We start from the raw sequence: 26,523 nt of genomic DNA on the forward strand, positions 1-26,523 counted from the left end.
TTTTTATGTTTAGTTTAGAGATACAGCCCAGAAACAGGCACTTTGGCCCATTGAGTCCGCACCGACCATGACCCCAACACACGAGGACAATTTACATTCATACCTAGCCTATTAACCTACAAACATGTACGTCTTCGGAGTGTGGGAGGAAACCGATCTCTGAAAACACACGCAGTCACGGGGAGAACATACAAACTCCGTACAGACAGCATCCCGTAGTCATAATCGAACCCAGGTCTCTGGTGCTCTAAAGCAGTAGCTCTACCGCTGTGCCACCATGCTGCCCGTAACTCATATAACACCTATATACCAACAAATACATTTGACAGTGCTCTTCACTGATTGCAACTCCATCCATTTTCATATCATCTGCAAACTTAATGACCAACCCATCTACATGTCGATCGACAGAAATCCAACTACCTTTGCTTTCGCTGTCTCTCAAGGAAGACTGCTCCAAATAATGTTTCTGTCATCACGGGAACTGTCAATTTACCCATCACTCGTCCATGCCATACCCCATAACATGTCCAGATGCACTATATCAGAAATTCCGATAGCTTATCAACTGATGTTAAATAGAGAAACCTGTCAATAAGAGTAATACAGCTCACAAATAATACAGCTCCTGAGGCCCAACTTGCCCATTCCGACCAAGATACCCATCCATGGAAGGTCCATTCGCCTGCGCTTGACCCACGTTTCTCCAAATCTTTCTCACCCATGCGCCGATGCAAATGTCCCTTTAATGTTATACCTGCCTCAACCACATCGTTGGCAGCTCATTCCGTATAACTTCTCCGCATAAAAGTTGCCAGTTGGGTTCCCAATAAATCATCCCCCTCATAAAGCTATACCTTTGGGTTCTCTGCCTCAGAGGGCGGTTCTCTGGATACTTTCATGAGAGCTAGATAGGGCACTTAAAAGATAGTGGAGCCAGGGGATATGGGGAGAAGGCAGGAACGGGATATTGATTGGAGATGATCAGCCACGATCACATTGAATGGTGTTGCTGGCTCGAAGGGCCGAATGGCCCACTCCTGCACCTATTGTCTATTGTCTTAATTCCCAAAGCCTGAGAAAAAGACTATGTGCATTCACCCCATCTATTCCGCTCATGATTTTATGAATCTCTGCAAGATCAAATATTATTCTCCAAAGCTCCAAGGAATTAAACCCCAGTCTGCCCAATCCCTTCCTATACGCAACCTTTTGAACCCTGGCAACGTCCTTGTAAGGCTGTCCTACGCTCTTTAAAGCTTAATGGCACCTTTCCTACAGATGGGTGACAAAAACTGAACTCGATACCAACATAACCAATGTTTTGTACACCCAAAACACTGAAATATGATATCCCACCCTCCAACACTCTGTCCACCTATGAAGCAAGTTCTCGTACTCCTTAGTCCCTCTGTTCTTCAACACTCCTAGGGTCCTACCATTCCGTGAAAGTACCACACTGGTTTGACTTCCTAAAATTCAAACCCTTGCATTTATATTTAATTTGCCATTCCTCAGCCCAATTACACAGCAGATAAAGATACCACTGTAATTTTTGATAACCTTCTTCACAGTTAACAATAATTTGTATCTTAGTGTCATCTGCAGATTTACTAGTCATGCCTTGTACATTTTCATCCAAATTATCCCAATGCTTGAGCAACAACAAAGGACCAAGCACCAATCCCTGAGGCACGTCACTGGTCATGGGCCTCCAGTTCAAAAAAAACTTTCCACCATCACTCTCTGCATCTTCCTGTCAATGCAATCAATCCATCCGGAACAATCTACCACAAGAAATCTTAACAAAAGCCATATCGAAGTCTATGTAGACCACAACTACTGCCTTAACCGCCTCTTTGTTTCTTCGTCAAAAACCCAATCAGATTTGTGACACTATTCCTAATCAGTTCATTCAGTTTATTGTCATGTGTACCGAGGTACAGCAAAAAGCTTTTGTTGCGTGCTATCCAGTCAGCAGGAAGCCAATACATGATTACAATTGAGCCATTTAGTGTATAGATACATGATAAGGGTATAACATTTAATGCAAGGTAAAGCCAGCAAAGTTTGATCAAGAATAGTCCAAGGGTCAGCAAAGAGGTAGATAGAAGTTCAGCACTGCTCTCTGGTTGTGGTAGGTTGATTCAGTTGCCTGATAACATCTGGGAAGAAATCTGGAGGTGTGCAATTTGTCCCTAAATCTGGAGGTGTGCAATTTCACAGTTTAGAGATACAGCACAGAAACAGGCCCTGCAGCCCACTTAGTCCATGCCAACCAGCAATCCCCGCACACTCGCACCATCCTAAACACCAGGGACAATTTTACCGAAGCCAATTAACTTAAAAACCTGCACGTCTTTGGAATGTGGGAGGAAACCAGAGCACCCAAAGAAAACCCACGTGGTCACAGAGAGAATGTATAAACTCCGTCACCCAAATCCAGTCAGGATTGAATGCAGGTACCTGGCGGTGTAAGGCAGCAACTCTACCACATGAGATTCATCTACCTTTATACAATCGAAGACATCCACTCCCTCAACCATAATACAGACTATCCCCAATACATCCCAATAAGTTTCCCGAAGCTCCTTGTTTTCATGTCGTACGTCCTTGTAGAAATGGGAAAAATGTCCACGGAGAACCTCCCAGGTGATCCATAGCACTCCTGATTTCCTCAAGAATACTCCTGCATTCCCAATATTCCTCCTGGGATTAACTTGAGTGCACCTTCATGTACCTGGCTCGACCAAAGCCTCAATAGGTCTTGTCAACTCAGGTCCCCGACCCTTGCCAGCCTTGCCCTTCACTCTAACCTGTATTCATTTGCCATTTAATTAGTAAAATAATAATTTTTCAACAATATCAATCTTTTAATTTAGGGCAATGAAACTTCTTGTTACTTGATTACAACCAGTCATACTAATCTTCAAACCCATTTGCAAAACAATCTTATTAAATCCAGTAAAATCAGGTAATCCATTTCATTTTTAGGTTCCCCCTGTACCTTGCTTTCTTCCCAAGTCTGTAATTTAATATTTGTCTATCTCCATTTCGACTCAACGTCCACTTCATTCCCTCCCTTCAACAAATTTCAATCCTTCATTTAAAAAAAATGGATACAACCAAGATTCTTCTCTAAGCCTTTATTCTCATTTTCTATTTGATCATTTTCTATTTAAGTTCCTGGCAACTTAGCAGGATTTTTATTCTCGATACTGCTCCTTACTTCATTCGTTGACTTTAAAAAGTGATCTTACTGTCATTGTTCTTAAACTGTGAGACATTGGTGAGCCAAGCTACTCCCTTAGTTCCTAAACTTAGACAAATGTTCAACGGTGTAGAAAAAGCCTGCCAGGTTTCTCATGATCTCTTTTCCTTCTAAAATCTTTGCTGATATTGATTATAAACAAGCATGTCGATAGTCTCATTACTCCGTAAACTTTCGAAATATACAAATCCTGTTGGATGAAACTTGTTCCCAGTCACGTCGATCCGCCATTTTATGACATGTCCGTACAAAACACAACAAAAGAGCAGCCATTCCACGCAGTCATCCGTATTTTACGTCTGATCACTACATTGTTTAGGTACAGACCTTCTGTTTAGTGTCTAAAGATAATCTGCAATACAATCACGGCTTGCAGATCGTGATAAGTACAATGCAACAGAAATTAAAGACAACATCGGTAGGCCGGAGTAACTGCAAGGGAAAGTGTTCGCTGGCACGAAGTATAGTCTTTATTTAACAATAGGCTGCTCATCGTGCAGGAATAATTCCCCCCAAAAAATATATACCAAACTGGGGTGGGGATAAAGGATCGGGTTGAAAGAAGGAGGACGAAAATCTTTCTGCTTCTCCAAGGCCTTTTGATTCAGCTGAGGGGGAGGAGCGTGAGGTGGAAGGGAGGGACCAGGTCGCCCGCAGCACAAAACGAGGGCTGGGGCGCGGAAAGCACACAAAGTTTAACATGAACATACCGGATGTGCGGGATTCCGACTCCTCCCTGCAAGATCTTGTACAGTTTACTCTCGTAGAGAAGCTGGGGATGCCTCGCTTTCTGTGATTCCAATTTCACGGCCACCTCCTAGAAACGTGACGTATATTTGGAGGAAAAAGGGAAGGGGGGAATGGCAAGAAGGGGGTGAGGGAGGGAAAGGGGGGGGGGGGGCAAGATGGGAAGGAGGGAAAGGGGGGGGGGCAAGATGGGAGGGAGGGAAAGATGGGAGGGAGGGAAAGGGGGGGGGCAAGATGGGAGGGAGGGAAAGGGGGGGGGGGCAAGTTGGGAGGGAGGGAAAGGGGGGCAAGATGGGAGGGAAAGGGGGGGCAAGATGGGAGGGAAAGGGGGGGGCAAGATGGGAGGGAAAGGGGGGGGGGCAAGATGGGAGGGAGGGAAAGGTAACACGATGGGAGGGAGGAGAGGGAAATGGGCAAGATTAGAGGGAAGGGGGCAAGATTAGAGGAGGGGAGGGAAGGGGGCAAGATTAGAGGAGGGGTGGGGTGGGAAGGGGGCAAGATGAGGGGAGGGAAGGGGGCAAGATTAGAGGAGGGAGGGGAGGGAAGGGGGCAAGATTGGAGGAGGGGGCAAGAGTAGAAGAGGGGGCAAGATTAGAGGAGGGGGCAAGATTAGAGGAGGGGGCAAGATTAGAGGAGGCAAGATTAGAGGAGGGGGCAAGATTAGAGGAGGGAAGGGGGCAAGATTAGAGGAGGGGAGGGAAGGGGGCAAGATTAGAGGGGGGGAGGGAAGGGGGCAAGATTAGAGGAGGGGGAGGGAAGGGGGCAAGATTAGAGGGGGGGAGGGGGAGGGAAGGGGGCAAGATTAGGGGAGGGGAGGGAAGGGGGCAAGATTGGAGGAGGGGAGGGGATGGAGCAAGATTGGAGGAGGGGGAAAGAGTAGAAGAGGGGGCAAGATTAGAGGAGGGGGCAAGATTAGAGGGGGGGGCAAGATTAGAGGGGGGGGAGGGAAGGGGGCAAGATTAGAGGAGGGGAGGGAAGGGGGCAAGATTGGGGGAGGGGAGGGGATGGAGCAAGATTGGAGGAGGGGGAAAGAGTAGAAGAGGGGGCAAGATTAGAGGGGGGGGGGAGGGAAGGGGGCAAGATTAGAGGGGGGGGGGAGGGAAGGGGGCAAGATTAGAGGAGGGGAGGTGGTAGAAAAAAAAGCTTCGTCAGCCGATGAAAGACAACGACAACCGTGCAGAGCGGCGATGAAGGGCGGGCGCAGCAGGCCCCTCCCGGGCCCTCACTCACCTCGCCGTTGGTGATGTTGATCGCCAGATAGATGTCTCCAAACGAGCCGCTGCCGATCTTCCTGACCAGTTTGTATTTTCCACCGACGATAAATTCCGCTTTCGAACCACTAGCGCTGGCCATCCTCGTCCGTAGTTTCTCTCAGCACAAGGACAGACGAGGCGCGAGCATATAGAAGCCACTGAGATGCGACACTCTTCGCCCTCTGCCTTATTCCGATCCGTTTCCCTCGGCCCCCCCAGAGCGCCGACTCTCCCTAATGCTCCATCTTATCGCCGTCAAGTTCTTTCTTCTTTGCAAAGGCTTGTGGGGCGGGGAGATGTACGTCATCGCTTTTTTATAATCATCATCTCGTTCTCGCGCCCGTTGCCATGGTGACGTGACGTGACCCGCCCCGCTCATGACGACACACGGTGACATAAAGGGGCGGGGCTGGCCGCGCTGCACTGTGGGGTATGTAGTCCCAATCTGCGCTCAACTGACATCATCCCACGGTTGGCACAAAATGCTGGAGTGACTCAGCAGGGACAGACAGCATCTCTGGAGAGAAAGGAATGGGTGTTTTGGGTCGAGACCCTTCTTCCTACTGATGTTAGGGGAGAGGGAGATAAGGAAGTGTTAGGTGTGAAAACGAGACAAAGTAGCAATGTTACAAAATGTTGAGATTTTAAAAATCAATTCTGCAATGTGTCCCATCAGATAAATCATAAAAATACGTTTAAATTGACACCTAATTCACTTTCATATCTTCAGTATTAAAAAGGTTATGGCCATTTTCATACTCGGAAATTAGCATCTTGTTCCCTATTGCTTTTCCATTGACTTAACACAAAAGCTGTGATCGAGGACAGTCAAATGCCCATAACTTTCTTAAAAATTAAGAGAACTGAAAGAAATGTTCAGTTATTATAGATTGAAGCATTCTGAAACAAATATAAAACAATCTTACTTGGATGACCTGAAATTAAAGCATATAATTAGTTAGTTACCCAATTGTAGCTAATTACAAAATTCAATTACTAGATCTAAACATCTATCCATTTCTTAAGAAAACATTAACATTTTTAAATAGCCTAGGTGTCCAAATAACATTCACACAAGAATTCACAATATAACATGATTTTTAAATCTCATTGTCATGAATTTATAGGCCAGATGGAAGGAATTTAGTGTTTAATTCCCGTAAATTAATGGCCATTTAAATCATCTTGCAAGTGGGTTTTTGTGGAACGCGATCGATTGGTACGTTGAGGCTGCGGTGAATTTAAACCCCATATCGGCAGGAAAAATACTGCCGGGTCGTATGGGACCTAAATCACCTTTTCACAACGTGAAATGTGGATTAAGGTCATCCCAAGAAGCACGTTTATATGTAAAAATAAACGGCTTTCCTTTAGCTGTCCCGTACCTGAAATCCATCCCCGTTGTCGGCGTTCACGGCTTTAGAAGCGGCTTTTTAGTTTACTCCAGCGCTGAAATGGTCCAGCGATTGAAAAAAATAAAATAAATTTCACAGACCGGCAGTCGGAACAAATCTTCAGCGATACCCCCCCCCCCCCCCAATCCTCAAAGGCACCAAAGTCGTGCACACGGCCAGTGACAGAACTGCAGCGCCGCTGAAGGTAAGTTTTGTAACATACCTAGACAAAGGGGAGGGGATCAAAGAAAATATAGAATAGATCATAGCTAGTAGAAGGTAACTAGTCAGAGGGTGGCGCATCTGTGGAATTATTTGCCACAGTAGGCCGTGGAGGCCAAATCTGTGATTTAAAAAAAAATAAATACAGGTGATGGGGACTTTGATTGGCTGCTGATTGGACAAGGACCATAGGGAAAAATAACAAAAGGTAGTGAGATAAGGAGAAAAGAGGTGTGAAATGTGAAGCCAGCAGAAGGCATATAGGTGGACAGGGAGAGGGGAAAGGATGAAAGGTTTGCATTCCTATACCCCACCTGGAAGAAGGAGAGCACTGTTTGTAGGTTAGTTACCAAAAAATTGAGAATTCCATTGTCATACCATTGGGTTGAAAAGTACCCAAGTGGAATATGGGGTGCTGTTTCTCCAATTTGCTTGTGGCTTCACCCTGGCAATGGAGGAGGAACAGAACAGAAATGTCAGTATGGGAATGGGGAGTTAAAATCAGCAGGCCACGGCAGAGCGAGAGCAAGTGTTCATCGAAACAAGTACTTTTTTTGTTGCTTACGTCGAACTTCTCTTGTTCAAAACGTACATAGTTTGCTGCATTTGGGGCTGCCTCCTGCACCCGTGCTGAACTTTGATTTTATTCACTTTACCACTAGCTTCCATCCTGCCATCAAATTCATGTGGGTTCTCTCCATCACAGGGAGCAGACTATCGACTGACATCTGCTACAAACCCACTGACTTCCACAGCTATCTGGACTACACCCCTTCCCACCTTGCCTCTTTCAGAAGACACAATTGCCTACTCTAAATGTCTCCGTCTTCATCACATCTGCACCCAAGATGAGACTTTACACTCTCGGACATCTGGCATGTTGTCATTCTTAAGTAAACATGGTTTTCCTCCTGCTGTCATAGATGGAACCATCACCCGCATCTCCTCCGAATCCCGTGGTTCAGCACTCACTTCTCCCTCCCAAACCGAAGGATAGAGTTCCCCTGGCCCTGACTTCCACTCAACCAATCTCCTCATGTCTGAAGAAGGGTCTCGACCCGAAACATCACCTATTCATTCGTTCCATAGATGCTGCCTCACCCGCTGTGTTTTCCCAGCATTTTTGTCTACCTCCTCATCCAACACATCATTCTCTGACATATCTGCCACCTTCAACGTGATCCGACCACTTTCCCCTGCAACCGCAGGAGGTATAACACCCCTTACCTCTTCCTTCATATCCACCCAGCCACCCTCCCAGATGTGACAGAAGTTTGCATGCACCTCCTCTAACCTGATCTATTGCTTTTGGTGCTCTCAGTGTGATCTTCTTCAGAGCAAGTGTAGACTAGGTGAACGTTTTAATTTTCTGTTCAGTGTTCACCTTTGGTCACCCTGCGATAGGAAGGATACATTTAAGCTAGAAAGGGTGCAGAGAAAATTTGCGATTTACGTTGTCAGGAGTCAAGGGCCTGAGCTCTCAAGATGGTTTGGACGGGTTAGGAATTTATTCCTTGGAGTGCAAGAGGCTAAGGGCACATCTAATGGCGATGTATAAAACCATTTACCAGCATCTGCAGTTCCTTCTTACACCATGAATGGCTTGGGTTTATTATTGGCATGTGTACCGAGGTACAGTGAAATATTTTATTTTGCATTCTATCTAATCAGATCAAATAATAATCAAGTGTTTAATTGTCTTGTGTACCGAAACAGAACAATGAAATTCTTATTTGCAGCAGGTTTGCAAACACACTACTCGATAGGTGATATAATAAACACACAAAAGTTCATTAAAAATATCAATATTCTGTGATACGATACATAAATACAATCAAGTCAAACTCAAGTATAATAGACAGAGAAAAGGGGAAGTAACAGTGAGCAGAATTTAGTTCCCAGCAATGCAGTGAACCAGTTCCATGGAAAAGTCCAATGTCCACATAGGATAGATGTAAATTGGACAGTACCCTAGATTAGGGAAGGACCATTCAGAAGTTTAATGACTGAGGGGAAGAAGCTGTTCCTGCGTGCACTGGCAGTGCATGCTTTCAAGCTGCTGTACCTTACGTCAGACAGGAGAAAATTGTCTGGGGTGGGACAATTCTTTGACGAAAAGTAGATGGAGTCAATGGTGGAAAGTCTAGTCTGTGTGATGGACTGGGTTATATCTACAATTCTGCAATTTCTTGCAGTCTTAGGTAGAGGAGACAGGGAGTAGGGAGCACCTATCTGTATTGTCCAGAGATGCTGCCTATCCCGCTGAGTTACCTCAGCATTTTGTGCCTTTTTTGTGCATACCGGCACATGCAGTTCCTTGTTTCGACTTCTTCCAAGCACCTGGATCTGCGACCCAGCACCCCACTCTGCAACTGAATCTTCAACCTCCTGATTCATAGACCACAACAAGTGAGCATAAGTGGCAAAACATCCTCCATGATAATTGTCAACCCTATAACGATGCATTCTCTGCCCCTTACTATACTCGCCATGCAGGCATGACTTTATGGCCAAATCCTGCTCTAACTTCATTTACAAGTTTGCAGAGAACACCACTGGAGTGGGCAGGATCTCGCACCATCCTGAAACAGTGCACAGGAAGAAGATCGAGAGAGTTACATGGTATCAAGACAGCAACCTCTCCTTCAATGTCGGCATCAAGATAATTATCAACTTCAGGCTGTACACAGCCTGATCAGGATTAGTTGTGCTGAAGTGGAGATGGTCAAGGAGGGGAGGGACTCCACTCAGCGGCTTTCCAGACTCCACACAGCAGTTTTCCCGACTCCAATCTTGCAGACTCAATCAGAATGGCTTGTTTACTCAGCCCCGTCTCCGGGTTTTATTCTCCAGCGGGTGCCGGAAGGGGCATTACCTTCATGGTGACTGACAGGTGAGAAGACCAACCTGCTGATCTCACAATTTTTTAAACCTTTGGAACTTTTCTCATATTTCACCAATTGGAACAAAACTTGGTGGCTTGGAACAGATGAGAACAGTGAGTAAGGTGGCAAAAAGATCCTAGCGATATAGGGTAGCGTTTTTGCTCAAATTTAATAACAACGGAGACCGGAAGTGGTCAAGATGAGAGTTTTAGTGATAGTATAGATGATAATATCCTGCTGTCAAATTTGGCATGATATGAGGGAAACCCATAAAACCAAGTTTTTAAATTCTTTAACTGTTCACTCCCTTCCCACCAATGAACGAACCAATACTTCAGGACAGAAAGTTTACACAAGAACTCCAAACCACTGAGAATATCAGGAATTTACAGAACAAAAGATGAGGTTTCTGTTGCCTATGATATTTGTTCCAGCTTCTTGAAGGAACCCATCCCCAGCTCTACACCCACAGTCCTAAAATATTTGATACTGAAATGAAAATTTCCATTAAAAAATATATATCCTTTCTAAATATGTTTCCATTTTAAAGTACATATTCCCTTTGAAGAATGCTAGGCTATGTATTCTGGGTAAATCAGCGCAGTATTTAAAAAACAAATCTTGTTTTTACTTATTTTGAAGAGGTAGATTTTGAACCTAACACTTCAAAAGAAGAAAACTAAATTTGTTTTAAACTTAAATGGGCAAAAAAGATGTGACATGTGAGCATCTTATCTAACTTTAGGAAAATTGAACTAAAAAAGGGTCTGAAGAAGATACCATACAATGACTAGCAATCTTGCAAAGCAAAGAAGATTGTTTTATTATGAACCAATGCTCATAATAGAATATTTACCACTCAACTGGAATCAAAATAGTGATCACAATCCAGTAGTCTTATTTATTGACTCCAGCTCTGCCTTCAACAACATAATCTCCATCCAAACCTATGTCCAAACAGCTAGAGCTAGGAATCGGCTCTCCCCTCTGCCAGTGGATCTTTATTTTTCTGACGCGCGGACCTCAATCAGTGAGGATAGGTTTATGGTCGGTTGAGATTAGGGCATCCATCAGTAACCTTTGGTAATGGGATTATTGGAGAGTTGTGAAATGCTGGAAAGGGAGCATTGTAGAGTGGGGGTGGGGAGTACAGGGATAGGATGGGTGAGTGGGGATGTACTTGCAGTGTTGGGACTGGGGTTGCTGATGAATAGAACACATATTTGAGGCTTAATTTAAGGAGGATCCCAGTCCTGCACTGAACACTGAAAATATGATTGTCCCAGGAGTGCCCAATGAGATAATGGTTGGATCTAAATTATGTCTAACATGGAAATCAATTCAAATACACAAGTACACTTCATGCTGGAAAACACGTAGTGAATTTTCAGAAGGAATACAACTTATTAATATGTTCCATACTGTCCAAGATGTATTTACCTTGTCTTTGCTCAGAAATAAACACTGCTAAGCAATGGGATCAATGGGATGTTAAACTGAGTTTGTACGTTCTCCCCGTGACCAGCGTGGGTTTTCTCCGGTGTGCTCCGGTTTCCTCTCACACTCCAAAGATGTACAGGTTTGTAGTTAATTGGCTTGGTATAATTGTAAATTGTCCCTAGTATGTGAGATAGTGCTAGTGTATGGAGATCGTTGGTCGGCGCGGATTCTGGGCCGAAGGGCGCTTTATCTCTTATGTAAACTAAACTAAAAAGTAAAATATTAACAGTCTTCTGGTCGTTTTGTGACCAGAGTAACTGGAAAAAGAATTGGCTAAAACATCTGCAATTTCCTGCTTTGCTCATTTCACCCCAAGATAATTTTTACCAACTTTCAAATGTGCCAAAATGCTTTAAAAAGCTTAAAACGTCCTAATTTAATCTGTGTATCCTATCCAATATTTCACACCTATTTCTCAATAATAAAATTACATTTTCCCCTTCTTCAAAGATATCTACAATCTGTTTATTCAGAACTTCATCATCATTCTCTGCCTCCACATATAAATTACTTGTTTGGTTCTAAACAGACCCACTCTTATTCTCCTGTTCTCTGTGTAACTATGAAATATGCTTGTTGTTTACTTGCCAGTATTTTTCCCTACTTTGCTTTGCATTTATAATTTCTTTTAACATTGCACTCTGACTATTTCTATGCTCTTGATCACTTTTGACTGTAATAAGCTCCACCAGGGGCGCCGGGGAGATGGCAGCCCTGCCGGCAGTCTGTTCGTCTTTTCACTCTTTTTGTTATTTTTTAGTTTGTTAAAAGTTTTGTTTTAATGTTCTTTGGTTTGTTTTATGTGGGGTGAGGGGATCGGTGGGAAACTTTTTGTCAGGTTCTTACCTTCCCGGAGATGTGATCAATTTTCGGATCACATTCTCCGGGCTCTGCAGCCTACCATCGATGGAGCTGGAAGCCTCCTCGGACTTACTTTGAGCCCTATTGCGGGGCATGGACTTAACATCGGAGCTGATCCCTTGCCTGGGATCGCTCCCACTGCGGAATCAACATCAAGGGCTCGGAGTCTCGGGAGAGGCCGAATCGGGAAGCTCCAACGTCGCGGAAGGTTCGACCAGCCCCGACGCGGGGTTCGATCGCCTGGCGCGGGGGAGCTGACATATCCCCCCCCGATGAGGGAGCAGATTGCCTCGACGCAGAGGGCCCGAACGCCGCTGGCTACGGGAGTTAAGATCATCCCGTCAAAGGGAGCTCGAGGCCCACGACCGAGGAAGAACTAAGGGGAAGGACTTGAATTTTATTTCGCCTTCCATCACAGTGAGGAATGTGTAGGAGTCACTGTGGTGGATGTTCATGTTAAAATGTGTTTTTCAAGTGATCTATTACTTTTAATTGTATGACTGACCTGGCCAATGAAATTCCTCGTATGTTGCAAAACATACTTGGCGAATAAAGTCTGATTCTGATTCGGAATACGAAATAATCAATTTTTTTACTTAATCTTACATTCTTGTATCACTACAATCATCTTGATGGAGGTACTCCTCCAGCAATGTTGGGGGCGAGGGGGGGGAGGAATGAAGTTCAGGATTTAGATCCAGCGGGTATGAAGGACAGATATCTTCATGGTGGTGTGTCAAGTGGAAAAGTTTCCTGTGGCTCCTTTCATAGACGTTATTTGTGATGGAGTCTATAGGTCTGGTAGATGTTCTTGGAATAGCCAAGGCAAATAACTGCAGTACTTTTTGCAGATGGTATGCAACAAAGTCACAATAAGTCGTGATCTTGAGAATTAAGTTTTATGAGGAGTGAGCAGGATACGGATGTGCCCTATATAGTATCAAACTTGTTGAATCTTGCGGGTGCTGTACTTATCCAGGCATGTGGAGAAAATTCCATCGCACACTTGACAGATGTCAAAAGATTTTAGTGTCTCAGGTTACCCAGATCCTGACATGCTCTTTTAGGTACAGTATTCAGAGTGATTCTTGTGAAATCCAAACTGAATCAATGAGTATATATATATTGCTGCTAAATGCCACATGATATCAGTGTCAGTGAGCCTGCCATTACTTTACTAATGATTAAGAGCAGACTGATTGGATATTTGATAATTACCTGGATTGGTTCTGTCTAGTTTTTATCCGAACAGAGTTTATTCGAGCAATTTTTCACTTTGTTGAGTGGCTGCCAATGTTGTAACCATATTTGGATAGCTTGGGGGAAGTTCTATTATTCCCCCAAAAAAACAAGTCTTGGATTGTAATCACACTTGGATAGCTTAGGTGGAAGTTTAATTCCTGAAAAAAAAATGTCTTGGCTGCTGTAGCTGAGTTGCTGTCTTATCCCATGGTCTTTGGTGTAATCAGAGCTCTTGGCCATTTCTCACTACAGCTGGAGTGAATTTGGTAATGAAGAGAATATCAGGGAAAAAATCAGATCGATCACTCAGTCAGTACTTTGAGCTGAATGTTGTTGTCAGTACTTTTATTGGTAGTCCCTCTATTTGCCCATTCTCATGTCTTAAAACGAAATCCTGGATTTTAACCCACCACTTCTTGTTGGGTTGGTTGCATATTGGCTAAAAAAAATGCGTGTATGAATCCAATTTTGGGAATTTGGGTCCAAAGTTACACTGTATTCAAATGAATAAAAATCAACAATCCATAAATGCTTTAAATTTGAAATGAAAAGAGAAAAAGTTGGCATTCACCAGCATCTGTGGAAAGTGAATGTTTTGGGTCCAAGATCTTTCATCAGAAACAACATTTTCTGGTTTTGTGTCTGTTAATATTGAAAATTTCCTATTATCCTGCTCTTCCATTTGTCTGGATTGTTTATAGGTCTATAGCATACACCCAGCAGAATGCCCTTTGTTCCTTCGTTCAATATCTCCGCCAGAGGAACAATGGTCTGTGCTGTAATCTGTGTGTATTCTGTTATCTTCCCTCCGGTTGAAAGTCTGACCTTTTTAAAGACTTGTTACCAAATATCCTGTCTCGCTCTTTAGAAGCACCAAAACACTGCAACATACGTTTTCTTCTTCATCACAACCAACATGCGCACCACCCAATCTGTAACCCTGTCTATCTTCTGTGACCCTGATTTTGTGGCTTTCCGATCCTTCCTCTTGCTTGCAAATCTTTCCGTCAGCTCATCCATTGTACGTACAGGTACACATTGCTGCACATAACTTACATGAGATAACCCTTTATTATCCATTGCTCTACTATATAATTCAATATTTTAGCCACTTAGCCCCCATGAGCTCCCTAGACCTAAATTTTCATTTAGAATTTTTCCTATCTCTCTTCAAATACTTCTTTAATGTTCTTCTTAACAGTCCGAGCACTGCAATCACACTTGCATCTCTTTATTTGTCCATGGCATTTCTCCTGCAAAGTGCTACCAGACATCTTTCTTTTCCTTATTGGAAGTGTTAAATAACTTACTTCTTTCGAATTTTGTGGTTTTCCTCTTTCTCCAACTTTTTAAATCTATTTTCAAATCTATGTTGGATTCAGTCAAGAGTCGGTCTGGTTAAACAGATTTCTCAAAATGTTATTTTAATTGATCACTGCGGAGAAGATTTCTACTGCAGTAAATTCATAAAAATATCTGTCGGCTATAATGAGAGGATTTTGGCAAAACTGAAGTTCAGTGCAGCAGCAAAAGTCAGGTTCCATATTCATCTTTGCTGCTCTCTACACTCCTCATTTTAATGTTTTTCTCTCTAGATTAAGCTAGCTCAGATTAAAAGAGTCATAGTCTTACAGCATGAAAACAGACTCTCTGTCCCAACTTGCCCACACTGCAACATATCCCATCTACACCAGTCCCACCTGCCTGCATTTAGCCCATATCCCTCTACACCTGCCCTACCCATGTACCTGTCTAGATGTTTCTTAAACATTGCAATAGTACCTGCTTCAACTACGTCATCCAGCAGCTTGTTCCGTACACCCAGGCACGGAAATTGCTATAAAAATATGGAGGATACAGGGGGGACACAATTTTTTGGCGGCCGCGCGCACATGCGGAACAGGCAGAGTTGAGTTGGGTTTAGTGCTGCTTCTCTGCGCTGGCTGTGGGCCTGGGGGTACAGCTCCCGTCTGACTCCCGACCTCTCTGGCCACCCGTGGGGGGCGGGGGGGGGGCACTCGTGTGGGGACGGGACAGCGCCGGAGAGCCGGGCTGCGGATGAGGTGCAGGTCTGTGCCGAGAGTGTTTTGGCACGTCTCCCTCCTCCAATCACCGCACTCTATCCTCAGTCCCACCCCCCTACTCCTCCCTCCTCCAATGATCTCGCTGAATCATGTCCCACCCCCATTGCCTGCTGACCGATGTCCCTCTCGTCCAATCGGCACCCTCGATTTGTATGAAAAGATCTTCCAATTTTCACTTTTATTGGCTTACATTTTCACCTTAATTATATTAAGTTTACCACGTTTTATGATATGCAATGCATAAAATTAACCAAAACTAAACTTCAAAAGCAGAATGTCAGAAGGTTTTACTAATCCAGAAGATCAAGCATGTTACCAAGATGTTTCTTCAATACAGTACTGAGAGAGGTCATGCATTGTCATTGCTGTGGGCTTTCAGATAAGACTATGTCTGCCTCTTCAAGTTATTTGCAGAACCTTGGAGATACTCAAAACAAGCAGGAGAATGATTTCCTGACCAACATTTATCTTCTTCTTCTTGCGAATGAAACATAAACCAAAGGAACAGTTAGATCTCACGCCGGGTGTTGAGCAGACAGGTTGTTGTCTCTGCGTCAATGTCTGCCAGGCCCTGAGCTCCATTTGGTGGGTGGTAGAGCGGGCACCCAGAGATGACATGGTTGGCTGTCTGTTGTTCTGCTCCGCATTCACAGGCTGGGCTCTGGCGGAGCCCCCATCTCCACGTGCTGGCATTGAAACGCCCAACTCCAGTACCAAGTCTGTTGAGCTTCACCCATGCTCCTCTGGGGAGGTCAGACCCTGGACAGCTTTTATCTGGTGACGAGATGTAGCTGTGTAATGGAGATGAGGTTGCCTTCCACTTCTGTGACCATTTGGTGACTATCTAGTGTACTTTTGTTTCAGTTGGCTGGATGGACGCTGTTTTCCATGTGGAGCAAAGGGGTGACGAGACTTCAGTCGGGGTGGCCCCTGCTCTCTGCTGATAACCTGATGGAGGAGATGATCTGGGTCCATGGCACGACGAGATAGTGCCAGAGTTGCTGCTTGCCTTCTGATCCCTGCAGGCGGAATGCCTGCAAGTATAGGGAGCTGCTCGACTGAAGTAGGTTGAAGGCACCCAGTGATGGTTCGCAAGGTGCTGTTCAGGCTCATGTCTACCAGGCTAGTATGTCTACCTCTACTCCATACCAGTGCGCAGTACTCTGCTGGAGATTACATAAGAGCTCAGGCAGAGGTGCGAAGAGTTGATGGACTGGCTCCCCAACTTGTTCTTGCCAGGGGTCGGATTAGGCCGTTACGTGCCATGACCTTGTCGCGTAGACCAGCCAGATGTTGGCGAAATGTAAGCGACCTGTCCAGCTTTACGCCGAGGTAAGTGGGTGTTTGTTGGAAGTCCAAGCGCCTGTTGTTAACAAAGACAGCTAGCTCTTGCTTAGCTTTCTTGTTGTTTAGATAGACAATAGGTGCAGGAGTAGGCCATTTGGCCCTTCGAGCCAACACCGCCATTCAATGTGATCATGGCTGATCATCTCCAATCAGTACCCCGTTCCTGCCTTCCCATATCCCCTGACTCTGCTATTTTTAAGAACCCTATCTAGCTCTCTCTTGGAAGCATCCAGAGAACCTGCCTCCACCGCCCTCTGAGGCAGAGAATTCCACACCCTCGCCACTCTCTGTGAGAAAAAGTGTTTCCTCGTCTCCGTTCTAAATGGCTTATTCCTTATTCTTAAACTGTGGCACCTAAAATGAAATGCTGTTGACACTGTTTTGCCTTCGCTCAGCTTTAGACGCCACTGTCGTAGGTATACTGCCAAAGTCCCCACGTCTTGACTCAAGGAGCTTTCGATTGTCTTCCACTCTTTGTGTCTCATCAGGATGGCTAGGTCGTCAGCATACCCATATTTTCCAGCGATGGTCTCTGGGAGGTCATGGTTGTACACGTTGAAAAGCATCGGAGCCAAGATGGATCCCTGTGGGACGCCATTCTTCAGTCTACGTAGCATACTCTGCCGTCCATCACTGGTCTTAAGCACAAAACTGTGGTTTGATATTATCTCCATGATGTAGCGTACTATGTGCCTGTCTGGCAGCATCCAAAGTAGCTTTGCAGTTAGTCCCCGGTGCCACACGGTGTCATAGGCATCTGTCACATCTATAAGAACAGTTTCTGCCTTCTCATTTGCCTCAAAGCTGTCCTCGATGTCTTGGGTGAGGAGGGTTACATGGTCTGCAGTAGATCGACCTTGGCGAAAACCAGCCTGTTCGTGGGGTAGTTGAGGGTCTATGATGGGATTGATACGCCCGTGGATCAGCCTCTCAAGGAGTTTGTAAGGGATGCAGAGGAGCGAGATGGGCCGGTAGCTTTTAGGATCATCCTTTGGCTTGTTCGGCTTTGGGAGAGCGATGACTGTTGCACGACACCAGATCTTTGGGATTTTGCACTTCTCCATGGAGGTCGACAGGTATTGTCGGATCCAGTTGGTAGCAGTGTCTCCAGAATGTAGTAGAAACTCTGGGTGTATGCTGTCAGATCCGGTGGCCTTTCCTGCTTTCAACATCTTGAGTGCTGTGGCCATTTACTCGGACTTAGCACTGGTGAGACCTTCGACATTCAACTTTAGTATCCCAGCATCCTTACCTTTGACAGCGACTGTCGCCCGCTCTGAAAAGAGTGCAAAGCTTGGCTCATGGTTGCGACACTCAGTCTTTGTCCTATCCTTGGTTTGGTTTCGTGTTATCGGCATCTGTCTCCACGAAGTATTCCATGAGAGAAGACTAACTGGAATAACAGGAGAGACCACGAGAAGTATATATCAACATATCTCTTAACCTGGTTGTTGCCAAACTACTTTAATTGTGCTCCAAATATTATTTTTTTTCAGCACCAAGCACCACTTCCCTGCTTGAACACCCCTGCTCTAATAATAAACATTGCATACAAGCTATTTATTATTGGAATTAAACTCCTCTGAGCTCTACACAAAGTCAGACTCCATTTTGAAAATCAAGATCATAATTAACATTGCTGAAACAGATTATCGGTTTGTTGTTTATGTTACAGTTGAAGTTCCTCTCAACTGTAACAAACAACAAACCGATAATCTGTAGGCTGGTTGGCTGTCATGTTTCCACAATGCAACAGTGACCTCACCTCAAAAGTGCAATATTAAATACAACTTTGCTCAGAAAAGGTGCAAATTAAGTGCAAGTTTGTTATTCTGTCTGTGCCTTCCTTGACTCATTGGACCAGCCACCTGAGATCTGGAACTTATCACATGGCAAATTTAGGCCATTTTAGTACACAATGTGCATTCTAGGTTATTTTTAAATATAATCTATTTTAAATTATCATCCATTTTTCCCTCAATGAATTTCACTGAGGCAAACGAGTATGGTTATTATGCTATTCCTGCAATTAATTGGTTGCTTAATTTATTTTTCTCAAAAGAATTTCAATCAATAAATTGCCTAGTTAATTTTAGTTTACCCTCTTTGCATAATTGTTTCAGTAGAATACCATCATTTAATTTGCATATCTCATTATGTTTATCCAGTTTCCAAACCCAGTATGAGTGGTGACTCATACAGGTGGGTTATATAGTTTTTTTTTGCAGATCCAAGTACTGTATAAAACTACATCTTCCTTTACAATAGCCTTCTTTATATTAAATTCATTAAAAAAGTTTATTATGCAGCTGTCATGTTCAATTAAGTTTGCCTTTATATATCATAGACAATTTATGTGAGAGGAGCAAAAGTTGGTCATTTGGCCCATCAAGTCTACTCCGCCATTCAATCATGGCTGATTTATCTTTTCCTCTCAAACCCATTCTCCTGCCTTCTCCCCATAATCATTGACACCCTTACTAATCAAGTATCTGTCAATGAATTCCACAAATTCACCAATTTGGCTAAAGAAATTCCTCCTCATCTCCTTTCTACAAATACGTCCTTTTATTCTGAGGCTATGCCCTCTGGTTCTAGACTCTTCTGTGAGTGGAAACAACCTCTCCACATTCACTCTACCCAGGCCTTTCACTATTTGGTAAGCTTCAACGAGGTCCCCCCACCCTCCTCCTTCTAAGCTCCAATGAGTACAGGCCCAATGCCAACAAACACTCATTATACTATGTTATGCCAGTGATCCCATGGATCATTCTAATAAACCTCTTCTAGACCCTCTACAATGCCGGCATATCCTTCCTTAAATATGGGGCCCAAAATGACTGCCGGCGACTGTCACGGTCATAGCAGATCGCCGAAAAACCAGCGACTGGAACCCTCCTACGACAAGCTATGTCAACCTACCACCTAGTCGACATCAAACTATGGCAAGCTACCAACAACCGGCCACCCATTAGGACGTCCACCTACGACAACCAAAGTCAACCTACGTCCACTCACAACAAGTAATGACGCTGTCGGCGACAACTGAAGACAATCTAGTCGCCGGTACCTGTCGCCGGTTGACGTAGGCAGTCGCCAATGGAATTCACCAAAGTCAGCACCCGGCGATAACCAACATCACCTGGCGACAACCTGCGTCATCCTGGCAACAACCTATGACAGCACCTACGACAGGAGAAGACAAGCTACATCAAGCCTACAGTCGCGGAAAAATATTTTGAACATTTCAAAATCCTGCGGCGACCAGAAAAATGTTACGACTCTTTAGGCGACTTGAAGAGACTACTCACGATCATACAGGCATCACCCCGCGACCATATGGCGACAGCGTAGTTGCCGAAAAAATCGCCTGTGGGGCAGGCCCTTAATATTGTAAATCCACAACATTACATCTCTGTTTTTATATTCTAAGCCTCTTTAAATAAATGCTAACATTGCATTTAGCATTCTTACTACCGTTTCAACTTGCGGATGCTTTGCACCTCCAATTTCTGAATCCTCTTCCCATTTAGAGAATAATGGGAACACCTTTATTCCCACTACCTAAATGCATGACTGCACACTTTGTGACGCTATTCCATCTGCCACTTATTTGCCTACTCTCCCAAACTGTCCAAGTCCTTTTGCAGAGTCCCTGTTTTCACTACACTACCTGCCCTTCCACCCATCTTTGTAACATCCGCAAACTTGGTCTCAAAACTTTCAATTCCTTCATCAAAATCATTGACATACACATGAAGAGTAGTGGCTCCAAGAGCGCCCCTTACGGAACACCGCTAGTCACTGGTAGCCAACCAGAAAAAGCCCCCTTCATTTCCACTCTTTGCCTTCTGCCATTCAGCCAATCTGCTATCCATGATAGTATCTTCCCTCTAATACCATGGGCTCTCGTCTTCTTTAGCAGCCTGATGTGTGGCACCTTTACTGTAGCATTGCACAGTAGAGAAAAGGTAAATGAGCATGGATGGGAGGGGAAATCTGGTGCCTTGACGATTTAAATTAATGTTGAGAAAGTTGTTTAAAAACCCATGTTGACTTAAACAATTTTGAACATTCTATAAATTACTTTAATGACTAATAAAGGAAGCTGAATGCATTTTTATATTTTTTTTGTATGCATGCATAAGGGGGTGGCAGAGTGTCATAGCAGGTCATGCTACTACCTCACTGTGGCCTCACAGCATCAGCAACCAACGTCCAGTGCCATATGCATGGAGTCTGTACGTTCTCTCACTGACTGCATGGGTTTCCCCTGAGTGCTCCTGTTTCCTTCCACGTCTCAATAATGTGGCATTTGGTAAATTATTTGCTTATTGTAAGTTGTGCATTGAGTTGGTGAGTAGTGGGAGAACAGTGGAGCTGATGAGCATTTGAGAGAGAATAATTTCCAGGAAATAAAGAGAGAGAGAGAGAGAGAGAGCGTGTGTATGCATGTTTGTGTGGTGGTGGTGTGAATGAGATTAATGGAATTGCACTGAGAGCTGCCTGAAATTGACTTGATGCTCTGTTTCCTGCCTGTCAAGCCACTTTCTTTCCATGTAACAATATTAATCCCATCCCATGTGGTTTAATTGTTCACAATACCTTCTTAGATGGGGCTTTACCAAAGGCTTTCTGAAAACTGAAACACACAACTTTTGTTTACTTTCTCTTGTCTATTCCACCAGTAACTTCCTCAAATAAAAATTCCAGTCGGGCTGAGATGAGAAGAAATGCATTCACCCAGAGAATTGGAAATCTTTGAAATTCTCTGACAGTGAACATTGCAGAGGCTTAATCACTATGTATAGTCATAATGGAAATTGATGGATTTATAGATATCTCGGGATATGCAGGAAAGTTCCACTGCTATAAACAATCAGCCATTGACCATACCTCCATCTTATTGACTGGAGGTATAGTTATAATGGGCCAGATGGCCTACTCCTGTTTCTCTTTCTTATGTCTACTGCAATTCAGCATTCTCATTTATTTTCACATCAGCACCACTGCTTTTTGAAATATTAGAAGTCTATCTGTGTCCTTGTATTTCCCAGAAAGGTATTCTTACTGAAACATTACAATTGCACTCAGATTTCCATTGGTGATTTAAGTAGATATGTATATAAATTTTAAATATGATGTAGGAACATTGCTGAATTATGGACTAATACTCTCAATTACTGTAAAATGTAAGACATGGGAATAGAGGATTACTTAACAGATAATTGTTAAGGGTCATGTTACTTGCGTTGCAAGATATTCTGGCAGCCAAGCAAATGTGCTGACTGTACCTCAGGGATCAAACATTGGATGTTTTTTCAATCCTGATTCATCTCTTGCAGGAAAAAAAATCAACAGGTAAAACATAAATCTCACCCATCCCTTCTAGAATGTGATAAATGTTAATATCCAGGCTGATTAGAAAGTTTGTTTGTAAGTTTAAGTTAGAGCTGCCAACTATTCTGTCTGGTGGGCTATTTTTAGATTATAACCATATAACCATATAACAATTACAGCACGGAAACAGGCCATCTCGACCCCTCTAGTCCGTGCCGAACACATAGTCTCCCCTAGTCCCATATACCTGCGCTCAGACCATAACCCTCCATTCCTTTCCCATCCATATAACTATCTTTCCCATCCATATAACTATGGATTGGTGCGGATATTCCTCAGACTGAAATTGTAACAGGTCTAATCATCTGGCTATCCCTACTCCTTTAGCATTTGCCCAGCTTCCCTGAGATGATCGCATGCCCAATTCTCAACAGTTCATCTTCTCCTCCACCCTCCACAATTGTCTGCCCCACTCAGTCTTCATCCACCTCTTGCATCTCCTTTGACCATCTCCCTGGCATGCCACATGATCACTTCCATGACACTTCTCCTTGATCCATTCTCTGCCCCTTCATCACTCATTGATCCACTTCACATTTCACATCCTGCATGACCTTCACTTTCTGCACAGTTTAGATATTGCAGGTGAGGTTTTTTTTACAATGCCTTGGAGGTAGCGTACAATAGAATATCATATTTCATGTGTAATGTGAGAATTTAAACATTAATATTATATATTAATTGCATTACGAGCATTATTATAATTCTCACAATATCATTGTTTACTAATAATAAAGACATCATGCTTTATTATTCATCAGTAATGCACGGCTATTTTGGTTGTCAGCCTGATCAGCAAAATTTAGCCAAACAAAAGTCCAAAGCATCAATAATAGTCATAGAGTTGTTTAGCACAGGAAAACATAATATTTTAGTTCACGATGTCCATGCCAATACTTTTGGCCAACTACACTAATCGTATTTGCCCACATTAGGACTGTATCCTCCTATGTCTTAGCTATTTAAGGATCTGTTTAAATAGCTCTTAAACATGATATCTGATTCCACAACCTCCTCTGGCAGTGCTTTCTAGATATCGAAAACTCTCTGTAAAAGAAAAACAATATATGCCAAATATCCCCTTTAACCTTAACCTTTCACATTAAGACTATGCCCTCTTGTTTTTGATATTCCCACTATGGAGGGAAAGACTTTCTACCCTATCTCTGTCTCTCACAATCGGATATATTTATATCAGCTCTCCCCCTCAGCCTTCTTCATGGCAAGGGAAAAAAAAGTCCAGTCTATTCAATCTTTTCTCATATTCCTCTAATCCAGGCATTATCCTGGTGAATCTCCTTTGTAGCAACCAGAACCACAAACAATACTTCAAGTGCAGCCTAGCGTTGCAGCATAACATCACAACTATTGTATACTCTGCTTTGACTACGAGGCCAATATACCATGTGCCTTCTTCACCACCCTTTCCATCTGTGCTGCTATTTTCAGGGGACTATGGATATCCACCCCTGGTCACATTGTTCATCAACATTATTTAGTGCCTTACCATATATTTTATATCTCTTATCCCTATTTGATTTCTCAAAATTCATCACTCACCTTAAACATTTCCTCTTGCATACTGTACCATTGTAGAGCATGAAATGGAAAATAGCAGGTAAAAAAGAGAATTATGTTGAGTACACAATGTCACGGGGGGAGGTGGGGGGGGGAGGAGGATCAGTAGTTGGGCATCAAAGTCTTTAGTCGGGGGTCAGATCAGGGTCTCAGTAGTACACTGGGTGTAGTTTGGTTCAGATCGGGGGCTAAGTCAGGGAATGAGCTGGGGAGTAGAGGCTGGAGTCAGGAGTTGGTTGGAACATTGGGCAGGGAAGAAGGTTTATTAACGAGACTACAGGTTGACTTAGTGGTGGAGGAATCTAGAGGTGCAAGTAAAGGAAACCAGTCTGAAGAAGGGTCTCGACCCAAAACGTCACCCGTTCCTTCTCTCCAGAGATGCTGCCTGTCCTGCTGAGTTACTCCTGCATTTTGTGTCTACCATTGGTTTAAACCAGCATCTACATTTCTTTCCTACACCAAAGTGATGTTCCTGAGTCTATTCGAGGACCTCCTCATAGAGAAGCGTCATTAAAACATGATTGTTCATTATTGTCTAATGTCAGGTGCTCCTCTGAACAAAATGACCTAATTTATCACACTACACTCCAAAGGAGCCTTACTCAGAGAATTGCAACATTCCATATGTATGTAAAATGGAAATCATGTCATTAGCGCAAGTAGATTCACAAATTTTTAGTGCAACATAATTCAAACAGGAAATCAATGCAATTGCGTACGACTCTAAATAACCAAGTGCCAAAATAAACTGGATAATACACATAAACCTCGAGGCCTGTGATCACCTTAAAGCAGTTCTAAGCTGCCTTCAGAAAGCTTCAAATTAAAATAGTATCACATTGCAGAGCCACTGCTAACCTCAAGAAAATGCTTCCCTTGTATACAGAAAATGTTTTATTTGTGACCTTGTCAATGAATCATCACTGTGGCAGTATATGTTCTGAATAAGACTTGTAGTTTCTATATAATTGTAGCAAATAGTCATAAAGAAGCCATCCACATGATGCAATCTTTATTTTAATTAAATGTCTCCACCCATCAGACTCAATCACTCCTTCATGTCATTTTTTTAACCATTAGAAATCAGTGATGAGTCACCACAACTTACGTAAGTTATATGAAGGAGAATCAAACATGTTTGTTAATTATAAGCTTTTATGAATTTATAATTATGAAAAGAAACGTCGATGAATACATTTTATTAACACTTTGTACTTCATACGTTCAATGGGGCCGATCCTAATTGGTTTTATTACTGTGGTCATTCCTGTTCAATGGGGTCGATTCTAATTGGTTTTATGACTGTAGCTTCAACTTGCATTTTAACAATTTGCACATTCCTTTTACCAGATCTTTTAAAATCTCTATCCTACTTCTGTACCTGCCTTTCAAGGAATAAAAGAATGAACCAGTTTCCACACTTTTTTATTGAATCTTATATATAGTCTGCAAGCTTGTTTTACCTTTCAGCGTATTTTGTTGAGGTCTTTATTAGCTTTTGATTCCACGTTTTTGGCATTCGCAAATATTCATAGCCTAGAAATTGCAGAGCACTCCAATGGATGTGCAAGATTAAATTCTTTGCACAAACTTCAGTCATCATTGAGGTAATTGAGTGAGGGCTTTACTGTCAACAATAATGTATGGCCAGGACTAATGCCTGGTTCAGGTGAGGGGATGTTTTCAGCTGCAGCAGCACAGCTTCCACCTCGTTGGGAACTGCAGGGCCTTAATAGTTACTGCACATTTGGAGACGATGTGGAGGTTGAAAGGCTGTGGTATGTGTGCGTGTGACTGAGCTTCAACACAATCCAGCACATTAGAATTTGATCTCCACACATATTTTGTTTCATACAAGCTGATGAGAATGTAGGCAGTGATTAGAGATGCCATCATGGAAGCAAATAACATTGATAGAGTGGAGGGGAAGCTCAATGGTCTGACAGAGTGATTTTTATTATGATACCATGCACAAAATCATGTCCTAATGTGCTTGCTTGCATTGAATTTGACCCACACCTACAGACCCAAATCCCTACACTATCTCCACGAGTATACTAATTTTTATAACCATGTCCCTCCCATGAAATTGACCTCTACGATATGTGCTAGAAAGCCACATTATAAAGCCACATAATTGAAGTGCACATTCAATTTATTTCTCATTCCTATTAGTTCCTTTGAGTTCCAATCAAAATGGCGGCAGCACGGGCACATCGCTACGCCCCGTGTCTCCCGAGAATTTGCGAACTAGTAATTGTATGTACGTATATATACTTATTGCTCATTATCCTATGTTCGCTCTTCTGGAGAGATGCTAACTGCATTTCGTTGTCTCTGTACTGTACACTGCACAATGACAATAAAGTTTGAATCTGAATCTGAATTAGTGGTGTATCCCTATTATTAACTAGTTAATGTCACCCAATTCTGCCCCTGCTCAAAAAATGATTATCACAAAACTGCAATGACTGGAAGTATGAAATATAACCAGAAAATGATGAAAACACTCAGCAGGTCAAGAAGCACTGTCGAAAAAGAAGCAGAGTTAATGTTTCAAATCAACGACTCTACAAAACTGAGTAAATTAGGAAGCAAGTTAGTTTTAAATTGCAGAGAGGGCGGAGGAGGAATAAATAGGACAAAGGGATTACAGCTCAGAGGATATACACAAAATACTGGACTAACTCAACAAGACAGGCAGGATCTCTGGAGAGAAGGAATGGGTGACATTTTGGG

General features: G+C 43.2%; 1 protein-coding gene across 3 annotated transcripts in view; it reads right to left on the minus strand.

The window, feature by feature from the left end:
* Window positions 1-5,569, minus strand: part of csnk1a1 (casein kinase 1 alpha 1) — a 42,530-nt gene extending 36,961 nt beyond the window's left edge. Inside the window, exons 1-2 of one of the 3 annotated variants that reach the window (XM_033029568.1) lie at window positions 5,249-5,568; window positions 3,982-4,088 (exon numbers count right to left, since the gene is read on the minus strand). In XM_033029568.1, coding sequence (XP_032885459.1) covers window positions 3,982-4,088; window positions 5,249-5,371 — 230 coding nt within the window. In that variant the 5' untranslated portion in view covers window positions 5,372-5,568. Of the gene's footprint in view, window positions 1-3,981; window positions 4,089-5,248 lie in introns of all 3 variants that reach the window. The other 2 variants (XM_033029570.1, XM_033029569.1) reach the window with 2 other exon arrangements.
* Between the last annotated feature and the right edge of the window lie 20,954 nt (window positions 5,570-26,523).

The sequence above is a fragment of the Amblyraja radiata genome, chromosome 11 (assembly GCF_010909765.2).
Source record: "Amblyraja radiata isolate CabotCenter1 chromosome 11, sAmbRad1.1.pri, whole genome shotgun sequence".
Lineage (NCBI taxonomy): Eukaryota > Metazoa > Chordata > Chondrichthyes > Rajiformes > Rajidae > Amblyraja > Amblyraja radiata.